The sequence below is a fragment of the Thermothelomyces thermophilus genome, chromosome 3, assembly GCF_000226095.1.
Source record: "Thermothelomyces thermophilus ATCC 42464 chromosome 3, complete sequence".
NCBI classification, from domain to species: Eukaryota; Fungi; Ascomycota; class Sordariomycetes; order Sordariales; family Chaetomiaceae; genus Thermothelomyces; species Thermothelomyces thermophilus.
Window position 1 is genome coordinate 2,049,050 of NC_016474.1, and position 23,720 is coordinate 2,072,769.

At 57.4% G+C, this 23,720-nt stretch overlaps 7 protein-coding genes across 7 annotated transcripts; 5 read left to right on the forward strand and 2 right to left on the reverse strand.

Annotated features, from left to right (window-relative positions):
- The first annotated feature begins 9 nt into the window (after positions 1 to 9).
- Positions 10 to 5,951, forward strand: MYCTH_2304281 (uncharacterized protein). Its single transcript, XM_003662936.1, has 3 exons — positions 10 to 637; positions 688 to 4,783; positions 4,845 to 5,951. Exons 1-3 carry the CDS (start codon positions 261 to 263, stop codon positions 5,748 to 5,750), a joined length of 5,379 nt encoding a protein of 1,792 aa, XP_003662984.1. The 5' UTR covers positions 10 to 260; the 3' UTR covers positions 5,751 to 5,951.
- An 834-nt stretch (positions 5,952 to 6,785) lies between these two features.
- Positions 6,786 to 8,593, forward strand: MYCTH_80987 (uncharacterized protein; the record flags this gene model as incomplete). The annotated part of the gene is made up of 2 exons (XM_003662937.1): positions 6,786 to 7,264; positions 7,361 to 8,593. 2 exons carry the CDS (start codon positions 6,786 to 6,788, stop codon positions 8,382 to 8,384), a joined length of 1,503 nt encoding a protein of 500 aa, XP_003662985.1. The 3' UTR covers positions 8,385 to 8,593.
- MYCTH_2092438 (uncharacterized protein) lies at positions 8,591 to 9,591 on the reverse strand. Its single transcript, XM_003662938.1, has 3 exons — positions 9,328 to 9,591; positions 8,915 to 9,188; positions 8,591 to 8,844 (listed from the first exon to the last, which is right to left on the reverse strand). Exons 1-3 carry the CDS (start codon positions 9,342 to 9,344, stop codon positions 8,806 to 8,808), a joined length of 330 nt encoding a protein of 109 aa, XP_003662986.1. The 5' UTR covers positions 9,345 to 9,591; the 3' UTR covers positions 8,591 to 8,805.
- A 446-nt stretch (positions 9,592 to 10,037) lies between these two features.
- On the forward strand, positions 10,038 to 11,360 carry MYCTH_2304287 (uncharacterized protein). The gene is made up of 3 exons (XM_003662939.1): positions 10,038 to 10,679; positions 10,738 to 10,806; positions 10,859 to 11,360. Exons 1-3 carry the CDS (start codon positions 10,149 to 10,151, stop codon positions 11,255 to 11,257), a joined length of 999 nt encoding a protein of 332 aa, XP_003662987.1. The 5' UTR covers positions 10,038 to 10,148; the 3' UTR covers positions 11,258 to 11,360.
- An 896-nt stretch (positions 11,361 to 12,256) lies between these two features.
- On the forward strand, positions 12,257 to 14,206 carry MYCTH_2304288 (uncharacterized protein). Its single transcript, XM_003662940.1, has 2 exons — positions 12,257 to 14,013; positions 14,090 to 14,206. The coding sequence occupies exon 1, from the start codon at positions 12,611 to 12,613 to the stop codon at positions 13,700 to 13,702; it is 1,092 nt and encodes a 363-aa protein (XP_003662988.1). The 5' UTR covers positions 12,257 to 12,610; the 3' UTR covers positions 13,703 to 14,013; positions 14,090 to 14,206.
- On the reverse strand, positions 14,198 to 14,945 carry MYCTH_2304289 (uncharacterized protein). Its single transcript, XM_003662941.1, has 2 exons — positions 14,477 to 14,945; positions 14,198 to 14,349 (listed from the first exon to the last, which is right to left on the reverse strand). Exons 1-2 carry the CDS (start codon positions 14,778 to 14,780, stop codon positions 14,270 to 14,272), a joined length of 384 nt encoding a protein of 127 aa, XP_003662989.1. The 5' UTR covers positions 14,781 to 14,945; the 3' UTR covers positions 14,198 to 14,269.
- Positions 14,946 to 15,712: 767 nt separating this feature from the next.
- On the forward strand, positions 15,713 to 20,362 carry MYCTH_2304292 (uncharacterized protein). The gene is made up of 3 exons (XM_003662942.1): positions 15,713 to 19,048; positions 19,160 to 19,827; positions 19,987 to 20,362. The coding sequence occupies exons 1-3, from the start codon at positions 15,827 to 15,829 to the stop codon at positions 20,159 to 20,161; spliced, it is 4,065 nt and encodes a 1,354-aa protein (XP_003662990.1). The 5' UTR covers positions 15,713 to 15,826; the 3' UTR covers positions 20,162 to 20,362.
- The last annotated feature ends 3,358 nt before the right edge of the window (positions 20,363 to 23,720 follow it).

Consider the following 23,720-nt stretch of genomic DNA (forward strand, 5'->3'; position numbering starts at 1 on the left):
GGCCGAAGAATCAATTCGAGATCTGGAATGTGCAGATGTGCGAGGTGTCGTTCGCGTCTGCCACCTTCATCTCGTTTCTTTACCGCATTTACCGGCGCCGGGCGTAGCGAGCTTCTACATAGACAATTGGCAGTCTGTGATTTCGAACTGCCCACTATCGCCCCGCCCGGGTTGCTGCCTTTATTCCCGTCAAGTCGGTAACCTTCGTCGCATACGAGACTGAAGCGAACCACGCGCGGTGTTCCCGCCATCATCCCAAGATGGCGTCGTCGTTAGCTGCTCAGCTGGCACAGATCGCGGCCAACTCGAGGACCAGCTACAACGCCAAGGCCCTCAAGGCCACCCACTCCAAGTCCCTGATATGGGAGCCCCGAGTTGCCGCCGGCCAGACCTTCGCCGAGATCTTCCAAGCGTGCCATGAGGGATTCGAAGAACTTTGCAACCTCGATGCCCGATTTGCGCACTATGGTACCACATTGTTCAGCGAGCAGAGTCAGGAAGCCGACAGGACTCAGATGAACGCCGAGGAGAATGCCGCCTTGGACAGGCGCGTTGACTCGTTCCTCCACCTAGTCGGGAGCCGCTTGCGACTTATGCCTGCCATTAAGGCTATCGAGTGGTTGATTCGGCGATTCAGGTAGGCAACTCGCTTCTCAAAGCCTGGGGGCGGCGCTTACGGGGTTCTAGGATACACGAATTTAACACGGCTGCTCTCATCACCACCTTCCTGCCATACCATACCATCCCGGCCTTTGTTACGCTTCTGTCCATTCTACCGGCCAAGATACCCCTGGAATATCGGTTCCTGGACCCTTATATTCGATCCTTGACAAGCCCCCCCAGAGCGGCAATAGTTCAGCAGGCAACAAACCGGCCTGAGTTTCTCTCCATTATCTCCCAATACACGCTCGAGTCATGCTGGGCGAAACAAGAGTATCCGGGCCTGGTGTCATTCTGGGGCGGTGTCATGGCTGAGGCTGTCAATGGCATGCTAGACAAGATGCGGTCTGGCAGGAGGAGTATTCAACTGGAAAACGACCACATCCTCCTCCAGCAAATTGGACCGGTATTGAGCGAGGCTATGGTCATGAAGGATGTGCCTGGGTTCCAGATTGCAAGCTATATGATTACTGCTATCTTGGCGGCGAAAGGCAGTCTGAACGACGCAGCCCTCGCGGCTTTCATGGATCAGCTGGTCCTCGGTTGGACGGTTGATACCTATCGGCCGGGTCTTGTCTGCCTCTGCATCCTTGCGCAGCACCGATCAGCGAAGCAGGTCTCCAGCCGCGTTGCAAAGGCCCTTATCAAGTCGCAAGATTTGGTGCCAACTCTGGTGGAAATCAGCCGGCAACATAGGGTTGACAAACTCGCAAACGGGCTGGCGCTTGCCTTCATCGACAGACTGTCTAAGAAGGGCGACGTCCGAAGCCTCCCTGCTGTTAACTCGCTTCTTTTGGCCAACTTGCTGCAAGAGAAGCAGATGAAGGTCATCTATAAAGCTCTGCTACTGGCCGCTCACAGAGTCACTGATGACGTAGACGGAGACGGTCACATCCGGAAGGAAATTGGCTCATCCCTGGTTTCCTTATCGCAGGCCGGCGGTGACGCGGGCAATGCCATCAGATCCGCAATCGAGGAAGTCGACTTCAACATTGAAGAGCTTGAGCTCAAGCTTGGGGCCGCGATCCGCCCTAAACTCGCAATTGAGCAAAGCCCCGGGGATGCAGAGGAAACGACGGAGTCAGAGACGACAGGCAAGCAGCCAAGCCTGGATTCGACCTTTGAAGACTTGGCCAAACTTCCGGTCTCGTCGGCTTCGTGTCTGTCGCGAGAATCGGGAAACCTGTTCAACGATCTCTGTGCAATCTTTCTCTTTGCCGCTGCTGCCGAGAGAGATCTGGAGAGGTTTGATACTACTCCTGTTCTAAGCCGGGCCCTCGCTCCTAGCACTTCGTCCTATCTCAGCTTTTACCTGCGCGTGTGGAGCGGACCGTATCCCACTCTGGCCAAGGTGGCAGCTTTGGAGCGCGTCAAGCTTCGGCTGAAGGAGAGCGACTGCGCGGACAAGGATTTCCAGGCCATCATCCCTTATTGCGTCGTCGCCCTGAGCGATCCCGCAAAGAAGGTCCGCCGTGCCGCGGCAGACCTTGTTGCTGTGCTGGGATCCCTGCTCGAGGGACAGTCTCGGCAGCTTTGGGGTGCCAAGGATCTGTACGGAAAGGTTGGCGCCCCCAACACTCTCGACCGTGACACCGTCAAGACGCTAGTGAACTTGATTCTTGTCCCGTCCCTCGAGGAGTCTGTCCTTCACGACGGTCATATCCTTGCGGCCATCGTCAGTGCCCTGGAGAGTTCGAAAGGTTCTTCCGGAAAGGAAGGTGAAAAGCGGCATTTCTCGCACGGCACAAGGCTGTCTGTGTTGAAATTCCTCTGTGGCCATGTGACGGAGACGCCATTGCTGGCTGTGAAGCTACGTTTGCTGCGGCCGATCAATCAGATACGAAGCATCTCGGGTACCTCTCGGACAGATCTCCTCTTGCCCTTGCTCCGCTGGTGGGCGGCTCTTAGCCGCGAGGAAGCTGCCGAGCTTGCTTCACGAGAATCACTTGAAGACGCGACCATTGACGAAGCGTTCGTGGACATAGTCATTGCAAATCATCCGGCAGGCCTTGAGACATTCTTCCAGCTCGTCAATGATCCGAAGACGGCTGTTCGGCCTAATCTGGTGCGGGCGATCTTTAGCCGCATCATCAAGATGTGGCCATCTATGAAGTCGGACACCAAGTTCTCTACGGCCCGGTCCATCTTCAATATCACCCAAACCCTCTCGCCATCTGAGCAGGGCTCTGTCATCGCGGAGGCGGTAGAGGTTCTGCGGAAAGTGGAGTTGACCACCAACATTCTGCTCGACTTCGTTGGCTCGTTACAAGACGAGGTCAAACTGGCGACCGAGAAACCTGCGAACAAGCGGAGGCGGGTCAGCACAACGGAGCAGAGCCGTAGCATGGCCTTGCAAAGCACCCCTGAAATGAAGGCGGCCCTGAACAAGGCGACCTTCGTTCTGGAGCTCGTACAGGAGTCTAACCCTGGGAACCACCCCGAGTTGCTGCCGAGCCTATTCACGACGCTGTCGGATCTCCACCAGCTCAGCACGCTCATCGGATCCGAGTTGGGTTATCTCCAGAACCTCGTGCTGAGCAGTCTTCTGGCCATGATGCCGGCATATAAAGATAACAAGAACCTCACGATCGACGCATCAGTCGGTCACGGTGACATCTTGGCGACATGCATTCAGAAGTCTTCTAGCCCCGCCGTCATCAACGCAGCACTGCTTCTGGTTGCGAGCCTGGCTCGTACTGCACCGGATGTGGTGCTGCAGAGTGTCATGCCTATATTCACCTTCATGGGCAGTTCGGTCTTGAAACAGGCTGATGACTACTCTGCTCACGTTGTCAACCAGACCATCAAAGAGGTCATCCCTCCGCTGATCGAGACTTTCCGGAAGAGAGGGCGAAACGTGGTGGCCAGCACAAAAGACCTCCTTGCAAGCTTCGTGACCGCCTACGAGCATATTCCCTCGCATAGGAAGCACGACCTCTTCATTTCCTTGGCCGAAAACCTTGGACCCGAGGACTTCCTCTTTGCTGTCCTGGCCATGTTTGTGGACCGGTATGCCGCGACTGATAACATGATCTCCTTCACAACCCAGATGATGAGCTCCTTCTCGGTTGAGGTTCAGCTGCAGACCCTCATCAAGCTCCTCGACCTGATCAGCGACATCTTTAAGCCGAAACCTGCACTGTCCAGCGTCCTGCTCGGCAGCGACGGCGTTGGTGAGCATGACGCTCAAAAACTTGCTACCAAGCAGCTGAACCTCTTGCCACATCTCCTCGCAAACAAACGATTGAAGCGGGAGATTACTCAGTTGGCGGAGAGGGATGATATGGAAACGGGCAAGGTCCGTGACCTCTATGCCACCCTCTTGGAGGGCATCTTGACGCTAGCGACCACGCTCAAGACCAAGAAGGCGCTCTACAACCGCTGCGGCGATGCGCTGTCTAACCTTCTCAACCTTCTTTCGATCGCCGAGTTCATCAAAAGCGTGGAGGCATTGCTTGACCGCCCGAACGTCGGACTGCGGCAGAAGGTGCTTCGGGCGCTCGAGCTCCGGGTTGACAGCGAGAGCACTACGGATCCTAAATCCAGGGAAGCCTTGCTTGCTTTCCTGCCTCAGCTGACCGCCGTCATCCGAGAATCGGACGACATGAATTACAAGCACACGGCAGTGACCTGCGTCGACAGGATATCGGAGAAGTATGGCAAGAAGGACCTCGACGCGGTTGCTGCGGCCGCCACAACTATTGCGAGCGACCACTGTCTCGGCCAGTCAACTCAGAGTCTCCAGGTTATGGCGTTGCTTTGCTTGGCTTCGCTTGTGGACGTCTTGCAGGATGGCATCGTACCAGTTTTGCCTGCTGCCATCCCTAAGGCCCTGGCGTACCTAGAGCAGAGCTTGGACGGGGAGGGGGCCAATGCTGAGCTGCACAATGCCGCATATGCCTTTATGGCGGCTTTGGCTCAGCATATCCCGTACATGATTACCGGCTCGTATCTTGACCGACTCTTGGTTTGCTCGAACGCATCGGCGGCAGCTCGGCTGGATGACGAGTCCAGCAGCAACCGGACGCACTGCCTCCAGTTCCTGGCCAAGCTGGTCGACCCCAAGGTGCTGTACAATGCCCTCAACAAGAACTGGCCTTCTGCCGCAAGCCGCGGTGCCTCTGTAAGTTTATCCCTTGCCGATCAGGGTGCCTGCTATGATGCCAGTGCTAACCAGCATGCAGGCTGTTACGGAATACCTCCACATTCTTGGCCTGGCCCTCGACAAGCATTCCAAGGCGGTGGTTTCCAAGAACGTGTCCTCCCTCTCGACCATCTTCCTCGGCTGCATGGACCTGAGGCGGTTGGTCTCGTCGGGCCAAGTCAAGGCCCCCATCAGCGCATCCGAGCTCTACGAGATTGAAGCCAAGATTGCCGAGGATGCGCTAAAAATGATCTACAAGCTCAACGACGCCACATTCCGGCCAGTCTTCTCCAAACTCATGGAATGGGCAGCAGCAGGGCTCCCCAAGAGCGACACGTCGGGCCGGACTCTCCGCTTGTTCGCCGTCTACGGGTTCCTGGATACCTTCTTTGGCAACCTAAAGTCCATTGTCACTAGCTACGCCTCGTACATCGTCGAGAGCGCGGTCAAGGTCCTGTCGTCGACCGACTTCAAAGACGCCAATGAGAAGGAGCTCTGGAAGCGTGTCCTGCGCACGCTTGCCAAGTGCTTTGAGCACGATCAGGACAGCTTCTGGCAGGCGCCAGCGCACTTTGGTGCGGTCGCACCCGTGTTGATTGAGCAGTTCCTGAACGCGGGCGCCATCAACGCGACCGAGGAACTGATACCCGCCGTTGTCGAGCTGGCCGCTGCTGCGGACTCGCAGGAGCATCACAAGGAGCTCAACAGCGCGCTGCTGAAGCACTTGCGCAACGGCCAGGCGGCGGTCAGGCTGGCGGTGGTCAAGTGCCAGCAAGCGCTAACGAGCAGGCTGGGAGAAGAGTGGCTGCAGGCGCTGCCGGAGATGCTGCCGTATATCAGCGAGCTGCAGGATGACGACGACGAAGTGGTGGAGAGGGAGAACAGGAGATGGATTGTGGGGATCGAGGAGAAGCTTGGGGAGAGCTTAGATTCGATGTTGCAGTGAGCCATCTGGGGGTAAACTAGCTAGCTGTGTATGTACAGTACGCATTGACGAGATGGTTGGTTGGTTGGGTATGTATGTATGTAATCCGTACACGTTCATGCTTTGTTGCATGTAGGTAGTGGATTCTCCGGATTTAGTGGGTTAAGTTAGTGGAAAGGGCGGCGGGCTAAGGGGTTGGCTTAGTCGAGATTCCAGTCACTTGACCGCCAGCTTTGCCCGAGAAAGTCGACAATCAGGTGCATGCGAGGAGACGAACTGTTATGCGAGGGACTCGGGACTTGGGACCTCCAGGCGCTAACCAAACATAGCCCCGCTCCGTGCTAGCCTCAAGCCATCGTTCCTGGTGTAGATACTGGACCCCTACTATGGTATGATGGGTAAGTTTGACCCCCTGTCTGGGTATCAACAGGGGGCCTGACAGGCGGGCGCAGGCAGGCGCAGGCAGGAAAAACTGGTGGTAGAGGCACAAGAGGTTTTTCCGAGAGACCCCTGTCGGTACCTGTGCAGGGGGTGAAACTTTGGCTCCCTACCACAGTAGATTTTGATTAACGTCATGTTCATGCAAAAAAACCCTCGGAGGCGTCTTGTTGATCGGGTTGCATGTGTCTGGGGAAATTGAGTGCACTATTCCGTAAATAATAATACACGGTTCGTCTGGTTCGCTCTTGGCATCGGCACTCCGAGCAACAGAAGGTTGCCCCACCAATCGCACTTGGCCCAATCGGCATACCCCCAGGCCCCCAGGCTTGCCGAGGCTCAAGACAACAATTTACTACGGCTTCGGAAGGGCACCCAAAAGCACATGTTGTGTGTGTCTCCGCCCGGAACTGAATTTGGAAGTCGGAACTGCCTCGCGTCGACGATAATATACCCTTATCGCACTGCCTTTCCATCGGCGGCACAATGGCTCGCGACTAATGCGCAAATTCTGACGTATTAAGCCGCAGTGTTCTGCTCCTGACTCTTGAACGGCGTCAACTCGCATGGCCTGAGAGCCTCCCCAACACACACATATACAGAGCACCTGCCCCGACGATGGAGGCCAACCGCACGTCATACATGGCGGCGGAGAGCCTCTCGCAGGCGCGTGGGCTGTCGGCATCGATATCCTCGCTGTCATCGTCAGCCTCGGGCCGCAGCGGCACGGCATCGCACATCTCCAAAACATACCGTCAGGCGTCAACCCTCTTCCTCACGCGCCGCTTGCCCGAGGCGCTGTCGACCGTGCTTCCGCTGGTCTCGCCGCCTCAGTCTGACGACAAGGACGGTCCAACCGAGCCAGCACCGGTCATCCGGGCGTCGCGGTCATCGAGGATCAAGGTCTGGAGCCTGTACCTGACCGTCCTGAATGCCATCGCCGAGCTCCATCCGGACGACGGCAAAGACGCGTTTGGCGCCCAGGAGTGGCGGGCTCTCTGCTACAAGGTCCGTTCGGGAGAGATCTGGGAGGAGGTCGTCCGCAACGGATATCACGGCGTCGAGGGGGATGTAGACGCGGAAGTGGTTATCAACCTGTTTGTGGCCCCCCAACCCCCCCCCCCCTTAACCGGACAAACCGGAGAAAGACATGAGCCCGGGCTAACAACCTTCGCTCTTCTCTCCACCCCCAGAGCTACGCTCCTCCTCGCCCATGCCAAGACCCAGACGCTCAATCAGAAACGGCTCGAGAACTACCTCGCCGCGGCCCGCACGCCCAACTTGGACATTTCCGAGGACCGCTTTTCCCAATCGTCACGCCGCCACCACCACCACCGATCTCCCTCCAGAAGCCACTCACGCCGCCGGCCGCCGGGCCCCAGCGGCGCCGACACGCCCCGCGACCTCGAGGCTCGCGTCAAGATCCTCGAGCTCTACACGCTGCACGTGCTCCCGCGCAACGGCGAGTGGGAGTACGCGCGCGAGTTCATCAGCGTGTCGCCGGTGCTGGACGACGAGCGGCGCGAGGCGTTCCTGCAGGCGCTGGACACGCTGCGCGAGGAGCAGGCCGCGGCCGAGCGGCGGGCAGAGGAGGAGCGCGCCAAGCGCGAGGAGGCGATCCGCCGCGACATCGAGGAGGCCAGGCGGCTGCGGGCCGAGAACGAGGCGCGGGAGCGGCGGAGGTTGGAGGAGGAGCGGGCCAAGAGGGAAGAGGCGGAGAAAGAGAAGGAGAGGGAGCGGGAGCGGGAGCGGGAGCGGGAAAGGGCCAAGGCGACCGAGCGCGACTTCGGCGTCGACGAAGGGTCCCCCGTCGCTGCGATCTCGCCCACACCGTCTGCGCCGAAGACCGGCAAGCCGTCAGCCGACACCAGGACACCGGCGGGCGGGGCGGGAAGTGTGGCGAGGCGTGGAGGAGGAGGAGGAGGAGGACCCTTGCCCAGAAGGGGAGGGGCAGGTGGGGGTAACTCGGTCGCTTCGCCGACGCTCATGTCCAGGGCGTCGACGGTATTGAACAACCTCCGGGTGCTCGTGGACGAGATCGCCCAGGCGTTCCAGACGAACCCTTATGTCTTGCTGCGGATGCTGGCCTTTGTCATTGGACTGCTTCTCCTCCTGAGCCGGAAGAGGGTCCGCGAAAGGATGGCCCGTATTATCGGGGTGAGCTGGAACAAAGTGAAGGCGACGATTGGTATGGGCACCAAGGTCAGCTATATCTGAAAACAACCAACCGCGCAACCGGGCGGAGCCGGGGTTGAATAATGTTACGGAAAGGTGTTAGGGGGTTCGATTTCCTTTGTATCAGTACTCCGTATCGCGCTGGGCTATGATGGCTCTAGCTTCATTTTTCTTTGTTGAATGTATGAGATGACACACTCTGTATTCGCTTGGCCGACATAGGCCACATAAAAAAACATATTGACAATGTGCTGGATGACTCTTCTTGATATGTTCGGTCAACAAGATAGGTCCCTTGATATCTAGTCTAAAATGCTTCCCTTAACTCCTCAACACCGAAAAAAAAAAAATAACCAAAGTTCCAATCTTTTTTTCCCTCTCTGATGGTTGAATAAAAGTAAAAACATGCCTCCCAACACCTGTTCACAGAAGGAGAAGCGCCCAAACCCGGGCCACTCCGTCACTAGAACGTTGTCCGATTTGTTTTCTTTTGGTAGAATAACTACAGGCAAACATGTGTCAGTTCCTGTAAAAAGAAAAAGAAAAAAAAAAGAAGAGGGGGGGTGACTCACGTCAGTCCGCGAACTGCCCAGGTTGATGATCTTGGGACACCCGTCCCGGTCCTTCTCGAGGCGGGTGCACTCGAAGCAGTAGAAGGCGTCCGAGATGCCCTCGCCGCCGCAGACGACGCACTTGTTCTGGTAGTTGCCGAAGCTGCACTCGTCGCAGATGCGCACGAGCGTCGTCGGCCGCACGTACGAGTCGCACACGGGGCACTTGCCGTCGCACTTGTCGCAGAGCCGGCCGATCGCGATGCCGGCCTGCTTGCGGCACATTACCAGGTCGCTGGAGCGGCGGAGGAAAGAGAGAGAAAAGCGGTTAGCGAGCCCCCTTTTTTTTTCTTTTTTTCTTCTGTACCGGAACGGGAGGAAAAGGGAATAGGAAGGTAGGGGAGGGGAGGGGAAAGAGGAGGAGCAAAACATACGGATGATGGCGGGACATGGTGCGCACCGGGCTCGTTGTCCCTGTTTGTCTAGATGGTCGGTCGAATAAACGAAGAATCGGGGATTTGGAGAGAAGTGCACTGAGGAAGAGGTGCGCGTCGGGCCGTCGCTGAGTGCTTGTATTCCCCGGGCCGTGGCGCTGGTGGTGATGTGTGGTTGCGGCTCAGGCTATGGGAAACGAGCGATACGCGACTGGAAAATCATCTGGTAAAATACGTCACAGTTCTTTGATTATCAACCTCGGCTGGGGGTGGCGTATTTCCAGTAATTTCCAGAGCAGGGTACAGTACGGATTCACGTTTGGGGACTGATGATGAAGCACTTTGTGTGTAGTGGATTTCGTAAGTACCGAAAGATTCATGACCGCAAGATAAGATAGCGCAGCATGCTCCCGGACATCGAGGAGCCGAACGAACGAAAGGGTTAGGGTTGCCTGGGTCGAGCATCTCCAAGCTACCTGTGTAGCACTTCGGAACCCTTCTTGGAGTACGGAGTACGACTCAATATGAATCGTCAATTTGCTCCAACGTCCACATATTACTCTTCTTGCGCAGTTGAGACGGCAATACGAGCGCGGCATCAAACGCTACGGTTATAGCTCAAATTTTACTCGATTTGTATCGGCGTGGGGAGCCGCAAGAACACGGACAGTCAGCATCTGGTCCCCGTGCGCGTTCTCGGGCCCCATTGCTGCTCCCAATTCCAACAACCATCCGGCCAGCCATCGAGCGACGGCTTCAGACGCAAATTGGAGTCTGAATAACTAGCGCATGTTTTCATCTCGAGTCCACTCGGGCGCGAAATGGCAGAGACAGAAGACTACAGCAACAAACGCAAAGCCTCACCCGAGAGCACGGCGGAGGATGGTGTTGGCAAACGTGCGCGGCTCGAAGATGGGGGCGCGATGGTGTCCCGAAGCGACGAGGTCGACAACGAGGTGAAGGAGGTCTCGAACAAGCCTGCTTCGAGCAGGGGAGCGCAAGATGATGCACGCGCTCGAGAGTCACCGAGGGAAACACCCCGCACGAATCCTGACGCCGAACCCCGGCGCTCGCCAGAGGCGCAGAGACCCTCGGCAGCGAGCGGCCCTCCTACACGGAGGAATATCAGTTTAGAGGAGAAGAAGCGAGGACAGCGGCTGTTTGGCGGACTAGTCAATACGCTTAGCCGGACCACGTCGGCAACGCAGCAGCAGAGAAGGCTTGAGATTGAGCGGCGACAACACGAGAAAGCACAGCAGCGGCGGGCGGAGGATGAGAAACGCAGGATTGAGAAGCTAGAGCGCTTGAAGAAGACACGCGAGATCGAGCAGGTCAAGCTAGACGAGCGAGCGGTATGCCACCGTAACCATGCGTTCTCTGTTCCATCAGTGACTGACGGGTGCTATGCAGATGAAAACCCGGCACGAGACCATGCTGGCCAAAGCACGCAGCTTGCATACGAGAAGCGAGCCAAGACTTGTAAGAATACCTGCTCCGTCGGGTCTGGCGGCCTCGGCTAACCCGGGCACAGTACTACTTGCCGTGGGAGCTCACCAGAGAGCAAGAGGACATCATCAACGACCAGGTCCGTGCTGCTGAGGAGACCGTCGAAAGAGAGAGGCGAGAATTCAGGATACGCAAGGAGCAGCGGCTGAGGGCGCTGGGAGTCACGCCTCCGCCGCGATCACCGTCCCCTGCTCCCCAGCAGCCGAAGCACCCGCACGAGTCCGAGCCAAGCTCGGAGCCAAAGTCGGGGTCTCGGTCAGAAGAAGCCACGGTTGGTGAGCCCAAACTTCCGCCGCAAGATACTAACCCCGATGCTGCGGCACCACCCGAGTCGGCCAAGGCGCGCGACTCTCACAATCACAAGGACCACGACGAACACGGGGACGAGATTATGCAGGACGAGGAGGACGTTGTGATTTACTAACGTGTCCCATGTCACGCCGCCTGCCTCGTTGCTTGAGCGGTACTTTGTTTCTGTTGTAAGTGTAGTAGCGTTCTGCATCGAGCCGGCATATATATATATAGGCCGGAGTCTACGGATTACTCTGTACCCTCTTGGGTGGGGACACTGGCCTGTACCGCAGCGAGTAGAGGTCAAGCTCTTTTCAAGGCCTTCGTGTCGCAACTTCGTCATGAAACAAAAATAAAAGGCTGTGGATCCCAGGTAAGCGGACACCGAGCGGGATTCGGAGCAGAACGGGATTCCAGAGGAAAGGGAACAAAGAGTTGCATAAGAATTGACCGGAGCGGGAGGCGCCCGGCGCTCCGTGCAATCACAAGACCGGAGCTGTTGATGTCAGGGCCAGTTGTCCAAGAGACAAGAACAGTTCGCAGCGGCATGATTCTTCCTTCTTGTTGAGGACCAGGCATGGACTGGTACAATATGATAGCAATTCACTGTCCCATCAGGTAATAGCGGCCCCGATAGGACGATTGCCAGCACTGATCCGTTGGGCTTCTCAGAAGTGCAGACAGACGCTTGCAATGAGACAGCGTAGCAAAAGAACAAAAACGTCAGCATGTTATTGTGCGGATCCAGCACTTCGCACTCGCTCAGGTCGCACTCGCTCAGGTCGCACTCGCTCAGGAAAAGTCAGCTTACCCCTCTGCTTGTTTATACCAGGTAGGTAGTACGAAGTAGTGTAGTAATCCGTACTGCTCATACACCGCTGCACCCCCCGCTGCGGCCGAGATCCACCCTGTGGTGTTGCCTGTGAGTCTCCGCTCCCGTGGCCGGCCATGCCCGATTTCACCGGCAAGTCCGGCGGGCTTGGCTGCTCAATACCTCGGACACGAGTGAGACGGACAGCGCAGGTGGGGGAGGGAGGGGAAGGGGGGTGAGCATGATGCACGGCATTGCCCCCTGCCGTTTGCTGCAGCGCTCAATTGCTGTGGGGTAATTAGTGTAGTTTGTAGAGAGCTCTTTCAAGCTCTTTCCTGTTCGGGGGGGAGCTGCCGAGGGCATATAAACGGTGTAACAGCTCCTCTCATTGCATGCTCCCAAGGCAGCCAAGGTCTAATATCTGTCGCACTCGGGTCTCCTCTTCCGTCATCGAGCCAACCGCCCTTTCTTCTACTTTCAACCCTTCGCTGCGAGTCACACTAGGCCCACCCCATCCTAGGTCTTTGGAGAAGAGCGAGGCCGCCAGTGCCTCTGCAACTCGACTTTTTCTTGGTTTCCTCGCATCGACTCGCACTCTTGGGACCCTCTTTTCCCACCAATTATCCGTAACGAAAGAAGGAGAAGGAAAGAAAAAAAATAGGACAAATTGAAACAATGGCCACCAACAAGGTCGACAAGCTCGCACCGACCGACTCCCGGGTCCAGCACCACACCTACACTATCCCAGGCTCCCCTCACAACACAACCTACCACTACTTGGTCGCCGAGCCCTCGTCGGGTGCTGCCCCCGTCGCGACCGCCCTCCTGATCCACGGGTTCCCGGACCTCGCGTTTGGCTGGCGCTACCAGGTGCCCTACCTGGCCTCGCTCGGCCTGCGCGTCATCGTGCCGGACCTGCCGGGGTACGGGCGCACCGACGCCCCCGCCGAGCTGAGCGCGTACTCGTACAAGCGGGTGATCGACGACCTCGTGGCGATCGTGCGGCGGGTGCAGGGCAAGAACGAACCCTTAAAGGAGGGGGAGGTACCGGCGGAGGAGGACAAGATCGTGCTGGGCGGGCACGACTGGGGCGGCGCGGTGGCGTGGCGCTTCGCCCTCTGGTACCCGCAGCTGCTGCGCTGCGTCTTCAGCGTGTGCACGCCCTTCTGGACGGTGGGCGACACGTTCCACACCAAGGAGCAGATCGTCCAGCGGCTGCCCAACTTTGGATACCAGCTGCAGTTCGAGCGGACCGAGGTCGAGGACGCGGTGCAGGGCCGCGACAAGATCAGGACCTTTCTGAGAGTCATGTACGGGGGCCGGAGGGCGGACGGGCAGCCCGTCTTTGGCGTGGCCAAGGGAGTGAACCTGGACCTGCTGGAGGAGGACAACAAGATCGGGGAGAGTCCGCTGATGAGCAGGGAGGAGTTGGACTTCTACGCGGACGAGTACGTCAAGAACGGGATGAGGGGCCCGCTGTGCTGGTACAAGACCGCCAAGGTCAACTTTGACGAGGAGCGGCCGCTGTTCCGGGAGGGCAGGACCAAGATCACGGTCCCGTCGATGATGGTGACGGCGACGAGGGACGCTGCCCTGCCCCCGGCCATGTCGGCGGACATGGACAAGCACTTCACCGCTCCTCTGGTCAGGCGGGAGGTGAACGCGTCGCACTGGGCGCTTTGGGAGACGCCGGCCGAGACAAACAAGCATATCGGCGACTTTTTGGAGGGGATCCTGAAGAACCAGCCCCTTAAGGCTTCTATCTAAGGTCGCCACTGACCCACCGCTTGTAGGCGTATTTTAAGTAGTCGGCTCAACCTTGCCTGGAAACTAGGGTTTTACATTACATATCTTACAGCTAGAGGTTCCTAGACGTGATCTTCCCTCCGCTAGAGTCAGTTCGCATCCAATATGTCGCTTCTCAGCCATCCCCCAAGCCCGTCTCGTAGGATACAGTTCCTCTTCCATCCCTCGACGCAGTCATGAGGTGCGAACCTCACCCGTTGAGTCCCTTGCAGCAGCCGGTGGGGGCCAGCATCCCATGATTGCTCATGACTGATGAGTCCCTTCTAGCCACGCTATCCCGTAATACTCTCCCAGATGGTTCCGTTCAGTACGCGACAACACCCAGAATATCGGGGAACTCGAACACACCTCCGGCCGTGCTCAAGCGACTTGCCTCCGTAGCGAGCAACCAAGCGGTTGAGTCCGGAATCCTCGGCTACGCCCGTAACGCGAAGCCGCCATCGATAAAAAGGGGTTTGGGGGGGGGGGGGAGAGTGTGTCCCCCGGTTGCCCCCCGGTTGCCCCCGTGAAGATGGACTCTCTCAAGACTCACTTGAGAGTGCGCTTCTGGCCGTCAACAGTGGGTACGGCCGTCTTGGGTTTGTTTGGCTTTCCGCAGATATGACATGCTGATATTGTACCGTCAGTCAATTCCCGTCTCACTCTCATAATGTTCGCGAAGGCGCCGCGCCCCCGGGAAGGGGGGGGGGAGGGAGGAGGGAGCCTGAGCCTGCTAGGCAACCAACGAGAACTCACCGTCGGCCCGGTAAGCACACTGGTTGCAGTAGGTGTGCCCCTGGGAGATCTTGGCCTTGCAGCGGGTGCAGGAGCTCGAGTACTGCGCGTAGGGGTTCTTGGCCGCCTTGGACAGCAGCTTGCTCTTGGAGACGCCCGTCTGGCCGAGCGTGGCCGACTTCTTGGCGGCGCCAGCCTGGGATGATGACGAGGTCGAGGTCGAGGTCGAGGACGCCGGAGAGCCGTAGTACATCTCGGACTTCTTCTTGACGCCCGGGGTGGCGAGAACCGTCTTGTTGAGCTTCTGGCACTTGGCGCAGACCATCGTGGTGACTTATCTGTCCTCTGATAAAGATCTTTTTATCCTTTTCTCTTCTCTGCTTGGGAAATTTGGATGGGAAATTGACGGCGGTGTAAAAGGCGTCAATATCACAAGCTCAGTTTGATGAATCAACTAATTACAGGCAAGAAAGAGGCAGGCGGCGCTACAAACTCGTAAAGCATGGGCCACCCAGTGTTAACATGGTCTGGTAATTAATCCCCGTCACCTGCAAACCATCCGCGCCACACCAGGGCCCCTTGCCGGACAGCCCGCACCGCTGATTGGCCCGCCAGTCGCCCGAAACGTTTACTCCGTACTCCGTACTAACTACTAGTAGCTATGTATTCAGAGCAATGCTTAACCCGTACTGTACGTACGGACCACACTTTCGTACCGCAATGCACAATGCACTAGGCAGTGTATGTATGTACCTTATGTATGTGCATTACATACGGGCGGAGTGACATTTCTGGGTTTGCTGCAGCAACTCGAGCCCCTTGTTGTCTCGTATTATTATTGAGACTCCTCCATCACTCTTTCCCAACGCGGGTCCACGGCCAACCGCTGCAACAAACCAACAACAACTGAAGAGCGCAAGCGCGGCCGCAAAGCTAAGGGCGCGGCTGTTCAGAGCTTCCAAAGCTCCGTCTGATTGGCTTTGACAGCCTAGCTTCGCCCAAGGCTCCGCAGCCAACTTCCTTGCAGGGTTGCGGCTGACGAACTTGAAAAGCCAAGCACTTGATGCCCAGGGGGGGGGCTGGACCCCGATAGTTAGTTGGATTCGCAACCCTTTTGTTGAAAGGAGGCTGTGCTTCCACATCTACGCATCGAACACGACGCAACAACATTCCGTCGGCGATCGGCCGTCCAACCTCTTCCCTCCCCCCGTCGAATCTTACAACAACGAACGGTATTGCGGCGTTCGATTTCCTCCCGCGCAGCTTCTTCCCGTTATCGATCAATGAACGCCCCGACGCCCGTCCTGACCTTCGCTTGAGCAGCGCCCTCTCCCCTCTCCCCCCGACTGCCCCGAGCGGCGCACTCCGGCAATGCCCGGCCGCCCGCCTCCTGGAGGCTCGTCGGCCTCGCGAAATGACCTTCTCCTCGACCTCGACAATGATCAGCCCATCTACAGCACGGGGCAGCGCTCCGCCCTGACCGACGACGACCTCCTCCACTCGTACGCCTACGATCAAGACGGCGCGCCATCACGACCATCCGTGTCATACGACGATTTTGTCGGCTCCGGCCGCTCGGGCGCAACCGCCGGCAGGCCCCCGCCGGCCACGTCCTCGAGTTCCGCGCCGCGTCCCCTGGGGCCGTACGGGCCCGAGATCCAACGACAGTACAGCCAAACGTCAGACTTGGGCAACTACCAGAGATACGCCGATGACTTCGACGACTACCCGGACGATGGCGGGTATTATCAGCACGGGGGGGCTGTGGCCGGCGACTCGTCGTCCTCGGCCCGCGGAAACGCGAGGAAACGGAATAGCGTCCTGAGCTTGGGCGGCGGCTTTCTCGGGAGGGTCAAGAACAGGCTGGGGATGGGCGAGGGATACTCGGAGATGGACCTCCCGCTCACCGACCCACGTGCCGGAGCCGGGCCGGGCGGGCGGACAGACACCGCCGAGGTCGTCCCGCCCGGGGAGAAGAAATTCGATATGGGCAACTTCAGGTTTGGTTTCGGGAGGTCAAAACCCGACCCGTCCACCCTCGGACCCCGCATCATCCACCTAAACAACCCCCCGGCCAACGCGGCCAACAAGTACGTCGACAACCACGTCTCGACGGCCAAGTACAACGTCGCCACCTTCCTCTTCAAGTTCCTCTTCGAGCAGTTCTCCAAGTTCGCCAACATCTTCTTCCTCTTCACGGCCGCGTTGCAGCAGATCCCGGGCCTCTCGCCGACCAACCAATACACCACCATCGGGCCCCTCATCGTGGTGCTCTTGGTGTCGGCTGGCAAGGAGCTGGTGGAGGACTACCGCCGGAAACAGGCCGACAAGACTCTCAACAATTCCAAGGCTCGCGTCTTGCGCGGCTCCAGCTTCACAGAGACCAAGTGGGTCAACGTGGCCGTCGGGGATATCGTCCGGGTCGAATCCGAAGAGCCGTTCCCGGCCGACCTGGTGCTTCTGGCCAGCTCCGAGCCCGAGGGTCTCTGCTACATCGAGACGGCCAACCTCGACGGGGAGACCAACCTCAAGATCAAGCAGGCGCTTCCCGAGACGGCTTCCATGGTGAGCTCGACCGAGCTCAGCCGCCTCGGCGGGAGACTCCGATCCGAGCAGCCCAACAGCAGCCTGTACACGTACGAGGCCACCCTGACCATACAGGCCGGCGGCGGAGAGAAGGAGCTGCCTCTGACCCCGGAGCAGCTGCTCCTCCGCGGCGCCACTCTCCGGAACACCCCCTGGATCCACGGAGTCGTCGTCTTCACCGGCCACGAGACCAAGCTGATGCGGAACGCGACCGCGGCGCCCATCAAGCGGACAAAGGTCGAACGACAGCTGAACAAGCTCGTCCTGGCCCTCGTGGGCATGCTACTGGCCCTGAGCGTCATCTCGACCGCTGGCGATCTGATCCTGCGCCGTGTCTCCGGAGACTCGTTCCGCTACCTCGACCTGGACGGACTGGGCGGCGTCGGGGACGTCCTCCGCATCTTCATCAAGGACATGGTCACGTACTGGGTGCTCTTTTCCGCGCTGGTCCCCATCTCGCTTTTCGTCACTCTCGAGATGATCAAGTACTGGCACGGGATCCTTATCAATGACGACCTGGACATCTACCACGACGTTACGGACACGCCCGCCAACTGCCGCACTTCCAGCTTGGTCGAGGAGCTGGGCATGGTCGAGTACGTCTTCTCGGACAAGACGGGCACCCTGACCTGCAACCAGATGGAGTTCAAGGCGTGCTCGATCGCCGGCATCATGTACGCCGAGACCGTCCCGGAGGACCGCGTCGCCACCATCGAGGACGGCGTCGAGGTTGGCATCCACGAATTCAAGCAGCTGAAGCAGAACTTACGTGATCATCCCACCGCGCAAGCCATTGACCACTTCCTCACCCTGCTCGCCACCTGCCACACGGTGATTCCCGAGCAGACCGATTCCGGGCGCATCAAGTACCAGGCCGCCTCTCCCGACGAAGGGGCTCTCGTCGAGGGCGCCGCGAAGCTGGGGTACAAGTTCTACGCGCGCAAACCCCGCGCCGTCGTCATCGAGGTCAATGGCGAGCAGGTGGAGTACGAGCTCTTGGCCGTATGCGAGTTTAACTCGACCCGCAAGAGGATGTCGACCATCTACCGCTGTCCCGACGGCAAGATCCGGTGCTACACCAAGGGCGCCGACACGGTCATCCTGGAGCGCCTCAACGACAACAACCCGCATGTCGAGGTCACCCTCCGTCACCTCGAAGAATACGCCTCCGAAGGGCTGCGGACGCTCTGCCTGGCCATGCGTGAGATTCCGGAGCACGAGTTCCAGGAGTGGTACCAGGTCTACGACAAGGCCCAGACGACCGTGGGCGGAAACCGCGCCGAGGAGCTGGACAAGGCCGCCGAGCTTATCGAGAAGGACTTTTTCCTTCTCGGCGCTACCGCGATCGAGGATCGGCTGCAGGACGGCGTTCCCGAGACCATCCACACGCTCCAGGAGGCCGGCATCAAGGTGTGGGTTCTGACCGGCGACCGGCAGGAGACAGCCATCAACATCGGCATGAGTTGCAAGCTCCTGAGCGAGGACATGATGCTCCTCATTGTCAACGAGGAGAACGCCGAGGCGACGCGAGACAACCTGCAGAAGAAGCTAGACGCGATCCATAGCCAGGGCGACGGCACCATTGAGATCGGGACGCTGGCGCTCATCATCGACGGCAAATCCCTGACGTACGCGCTCGAGAGGGATATGGAGAAGCTCTTCCTCGACCTCGCCGTCAAGTGCAAGGCGGTCATCTGCTGCCGCGTCTCGCCCCTCCAGAAAGCCATGGTGGTGAAGCTGGTCAAGAAGTATCAGAAGGAGTCCATCCTCCTCGCCATCGGCGACGGAGCCAACGACGTCTCGATGATCCAGGCCGCCCACATTGGCGTCGGCATCAGCGGCATGGAAGGCCTTCAGGCAGCGCGCAGCGCCGACGTGTCGATCGCCCAGTTCCGCTTTCTCCGCAAGCTGCTCCTCGTGCATGGTGCGTGGAGCTACCACCGCGTCGCCAAGGCAATCCTGTTTTCGTTCTACAAGAACATCACCCTCTATCTCACGCAGTTTTGGGTATGTATTTTTTTTTTTTCTTTCTGATTTTCCCCGAAACTCTCGCCTTGCTCTTCTCTCTCCGTGACACTCCCACGCTCGTGTAGTTAACACCTCGCTAACCGACCACAGTACGTCTTCCAAAACGTCTTCTCCGGCGAAGTCATCTACGAGTCCTGGACCCTGTCCTTCTACAACGTCTTCTATACCGTTCTGCCTCCTCTCGCCCTGGGTATCCTGGACCAGTTCGTATCTGCTCGCCTGCTCGACCGCTATCCGCAGTTATACAACTTCGGACAGCGGAACCACTTCTTCAAGGGCTCGGTGTTTGCCTCGTGGATCATCAATGCCGTCTATCACTCCATCATCCTCTATTTGGGCACCTCGGCCTTCTACCTGAACGACGGCGTCGAGAGCGACGGCTTCCCCGCAGGCAAATGGGTCTGGGGTACCGCCATGTACGGCGCCGTCCTCCTGACCGTCCTGGGCAAGGCGGCCCTCGTCACCAGCAACTGGACCAAGTACCACGTCGTTGCCATCCCCGGAAGCATGGCCATCTGGATCGTGTTCGTCGCCGTCTACGGCACCGTCGCCCCGAAGCTGGGCTTCTCCAAGGAGTACTTTGGCGTCATCCCGCGCCTGTTTTCCAGCCCGGCCTTTTGGCTGCAGATGCCCACGCTGGCGATCCTCTGCCTCCTGAGGGATTTCGCGTGGAAGTTCAGCAAGCGGCTGTGGCGACCTGAGGCGTATCATCACGTCCAGGAGATCCAAAAGTATAATATTCAGGACTACCGGCCGAGGTATGTTTTGTGTCCCCTTGGTTCTTCCCCTTTTTTTTATATATAGGTTTTCCTCCGTTTGAGCCTTGCCAAGGAGAGAAGGAACACAAGAGAAGTAGGGGAAAAAAAAAAAAAAAACTAGAAAAGTACATTACTGACTGGTTGCTTGCCTTCGTACAGAATGGAGCAGTTCCAAAAGGCCATTCGCAAGGTCCGGCAGGTGCAGCGCATGCGCAAACAGCGCGGATACGCCTTCTCTCAGGCGGACGAGTCGCAGACCAGGGTGCTGCAGGCGTACGATACGACACAGCATCGTGGGCGGTATGGCGAGATGGCGAGCTCCAGACTGCAATAGTTTGCGCTCTCGCAGCCCTCCTTCGTCTCTTCTCTCCCACCCCCCCCAGCTTTTCCCAATATCTCATGCTCTCTCATGGCTGGGTGCCATTATCATGTATCAGCCATTGTTTCTTGTTTCGCTGGTGCCCCGGGGGGGGGGGGGGATTTCGAAGCTCAAAACTGGCTTCGATTCTTTTTTGCTTTCTAATGATTTCAGTAGTCAAGGACGAAATGGGTGCGGATGGAGTTAGAGTTCAGCGGAGAGGTGTTGAAACAAAATAAAAAAAAGAAGAAGTAACGGAATGTATGTACACTGTGGCTCCTGATGAGCTCTCCATCTCTGCTTTCTCTCTTCCGGTGGTGTATGCTTGGCATCTTGGTTTTTAGTTGGTAGCGTTCTGAACATGTGTCCCGTCTTCGGATGGTTGTTTTTCCTTCGGACATAGGTCAAACCACAAAGGGGTCGTTGAAGCGTTTTGTTGGTGATGTCTTTGTGAACACGGGCTCGGCTCCTTGGATCCTGGATGGAGTTGTTTTGTTGGAAGGATCATTATCCTTTTTCGAGTCCGGTTCAATGCCGTCCATCTCCTTGAAGGTCACCACCTGGGGTGGACGTGTACCTGCCTGGATCCTGGCTGGAGCTCAGAGCAAACAGGCCAGGACACTGGCATCAGCTTTGATCAGAGAAGTTTTTTTTACCTTGAGCGCCGTGTTGCTGCTTCCCCATCTGTTTCTCTCTCCCCGCTCCACCTTTCTGTTCTAGATCAACATCTCGAGGTCTTTCTTGCCTCACCCACCGGTCTCAATGGCATCACGTACTGAAGTATGCAGTGATTCGGAGAGGTCCTCGATACCTACCTATCAGAACATCGATCGACGCAGTATTAGCCGCATTCGATCTTGGAGACCCCCTCAGGGTCCGTCACCTCCTTTGTCTCATCCTCTCCTCCACTACCCTACCCCCGAGCAACCCTGGCCCTGCTGAGTTTCCGAGGCCGTGCACTAGCGTGGTGAAGTGTAGTCCGTGCATACATGCACGGTTGTTTCCGCCGGAATTTTCCAGCGGGGATAGGATATTGGTGTTTACACTAAAAGGAGACAGAGGGAAAAAGGGGTTGTAAGTCTGTTCGGTTCCCTGGTACATGTGCGTACATATATATATACTGTAGAGGACATCACCACATGCATTAACACACCCAGTGTATGTATATACTCTGAATACATGGGCTGTCCCTGGCCTCCACATCGATGCTGCATGTCAGTGTGCCGCATGCGCTGCCGGTACTTGGTGACAACCACACACCATGCAGGCCGGAGTCGCACCATAACAAGACTCCGCAGGCCTTGCAAGGGGTGAAAGTTTCCAAAGACGTGGAGTTGGTTATTGGCAATTGGCACCAAGATCACCCCTTGACTCTTCCACACACTGGACGGGACGTGTTCGTGCATACTTTGATATGTTACCGCATGCGTATAGTAGCTACGGATAGAGCTGAGTTCCGGACGAGCGAGGACGCACATCCCCTACCTTGCCTTCACATCCACGCATATCTTACCATCTGCGCCCTCCTGGACCCCTCGGAGACGAGAAGTTCCTCCCCCCCCCCCAACCTCCCCCCCTTCCCGTTGTCCCCCGCCTTTCGCGTGTGCCGGCCGACGGAATCGGGGGCGTGTCTCGGCTCCACAATGGCTCCGGGCCGATGATGGCCTCGGACTTCTCCCACTCCGATTCCCACTCCCACTCCCCAAGAGAGCAGCGGTGCGGAGTAGAGCGGGGAATCAAGAAGGGGCGGTGGGCGGAGGAGGTTGGAGCGCGAGATTCACACGCTGCGCTAGCGATCCGGTGCCACAGCGCTCTGCTAGCTAGCTGGCTTTGGCTGGCTTGGTGGCTTGTTTGAGGAGAAAAAAAAAAGGTCGTGATCAGGTTGGGGGGGTTGGTTGGGATCTGGGTGACCCGTCTCTGGAAACTGCCAAAAAAAAAAAGGTCTGCGGTCTCCCGAATAACACAGACGACCCGAGCACAAAGAACCCAAGGAATACAACTACTACGAATACTACAACACACTACAGCACTCGGGCACCCAATATGCGCCCTTGTTTCAAATTTCAGCTGCCTCCTGTCCCCCCCCGTTTCTTGTTCTCTCTCTCAATGGGCCTGACATCGACGAGAGGAAAAAAAAAAATTCTTCTCGTCCACACACTCCACACTTTCTCCATCTTCGATCTTCAGCTCTCGCCAAAAGATTCCCCGTTCGACGAAACCCGATATCCACCCAAGGCGAATTGTTGTGCTCCAGAACGGCCCCCATTTATTATTCTCCGCGCCCCAGAATTCGGCCGGGGGACCCGCAAGTGTGGACACGAAACCGTTCCCCGGGTTGTGATTCCGCGGGCGGGCAGGCAGGCATCTACACGGCTACACTGCAGAGGAATTGTGCATACACTACATGCGGAGTAGAGGACGGATCCGTCGTATGTATGTACATACACTACTGTATCTGTGACCGAGGTCTCGTCTCCACACGACAGCAAATGCCTCGTAGATGAGCGGGTATGTTTTTGTGCGTATGTTCCAGCTCACAATTGACACGATGAAGTGGCTTGACGGACAAGAGAACGAACGTGCTTGACAATGTTTGATAATATTGGTGGATAACACATTACGCCCCAGGACGAGACCAGGGAATCGGGGACAGAAAAACGCAAACCCTCGTGTGCGCGGCAACACCCGCGCTGTCCCCCCTAAGAAACATAATTTGTACTATATATATGTACATAGATAATGATGCTCTGGTTACGAATCCCAATGAACCCTTGCACTATAGCCCGCAAGGAGGTACATTACATATAGGAAGAGGCAGAAACTATTCATGACATGACTTTGATGCAATTGGTGTCGTGACCCCAGTCTGACCCAGAGTTGACGCCAAGATAATCCCCCAAAACTGACCAATGCAATGAATGACAATGCCCGAAAAGAGGAAAAATGAAAAAAAAAAAAAAAAGGAAAAAATCGCCGAGGTAAGATACTTTTCCCATCTAATCTTGACAAAACATAACCATGCCCGCTAAATCCACTTTTGAACATTGACCCGTAATGTTGAAACGGAAGGGAAACGACAACAGAAGGAAACCCGACAACAGAGGCAGGGGAGGAACCCGCCCAGAGTACACTGCTGGTGCGGACCCAAGAATCGCTCGGTCGCCCCAACGGAAGCAGTGAGAAGAATCCCGCGCTAGCGTAGCGCGGGGATGCAGGCCGGCCCAGGACAACCCCTGGTTTACCCCAGAAAATGCTCAATGCCCCAAGACAGATCAGGAAAGCCCGAGGAGATAAACGTCCCGTTTTCCCCCTCCCCCCTCCCCCCCTCCAGAGAGAGCGAAACGCCATCTTGGCCAATGTGTGGGGGGGGGACCCAAAAAAAAGAGCGAACCGGCTGCCAGACAGCTCTTGCTGACGACAGCTTCGTAAAAGGCCATCGGTGCCCTTCTCGAGCTCGCTCCAAGATCCAACCCCGCGGCTGCAGCAGGTTGCATCGCGTTTTCTGGCAAATTTTCCCCTTCCACATCGATGAGTA

Excerpts from the sequence above, each read along its gene's own strand:
- MYCTH_2304292 (XM_003662942.1), top strand. The coding sequence starts at position 15,827 with ATGCCCGGCCGCCCGCCTCCTGGAGGCTCGTCGGCCTCGCGAAATGAC. Across the intron at positions 19,049-19,159 it reads TCTATCTCACGCAGTTTTGG|TACGTCTTCCAAAACGTCTT; the intron begins GTATGTATTTTT and ends AACCGACCACAG. Across the intron at positions 19,828-19,986 it reads ATTCAGGACTACCGGCCGAG|AATGGAGCAGTTCCAAAAGG; the intron begins GTATGTTTTGTG and ends GCCTTCGTACAG.
- MYCTH_2304289 (XM_003662941.1), bottom strand. The coding sequence starts at position 14,780 with ATGGTCTGCGCCAAGTGCCAGAAGCTCAACAAGACGGTTCTCGCCACC. Across the intron at positions 14,350-14,476 it reads GTGTGCTTACCGGGCCGACG|CATGTCATATCTGCGGAAAG; the intron begins GTGAGTTCTCGT and ends GTACAATATCAG.
- MYCTH_2092438 (XM_003662938.1), bottom strand. Across the intron at positions 8,845-8,914 it reads TGGGCAGTTCGCGGACTGAC|TTATTCTACCAAAAGAAAAC; the intron begins GTGAGTCACCCC and ends GTTTGCCTGTAG.
- MYCTH_2304287 (XM_003662939.1), top strand. The coding sequence starts at position 10,149 with ATGGCAGAGACAGAAGACTACAGCAACAAACGCAAAGCCTCACCCGAG. Across the intron at positions 10,680-10,737 it reads TCAAGCTAGACGAGCGAGCG|ATGAAAACCCGGCACGAGAC; the intron begins GTATGCCACCGT and ends GGTGCTATGCAG. Across the intron at positions 10,807-10,858 it reads CGAGAAGCGAGCCAAGACTT|TACTACTTGCCGTGGGAGCT; the intron begins GTAAGAATACCT and ends ACCCGGGCACAG.
- MYCTH_2304281 (XM_003662936.1), top strand. The coding sequence starts at position 261 with ATGGCGTCGTCGTTAGCTGCTCAGCTGGCACAGATCGCGGCCAACTCG. Across the intron at positions 638-687 it reads TGGTTGATTCGGCGATTCAG|GATACACGAATTTAACACGG; the intron begins GTAGGCAACTCG and ends ACGGGGTTCTAG. Across the intron at positions 4,784-4,844 it reads CCGCAAGCCGCGGTGCCTCT|GCTGTTACGGAATACCTCCA; the intron begins GTAAGTTTATCC and ends ACCAGCATGCAG.
- MYCTH_2304288 (XM_003662940.1), top strand. The coding sequence starts at position 12,611 with ATGGCCACCAACAAGGTCGACAAGCTCGCACCGACCGACTCCCGGGTC.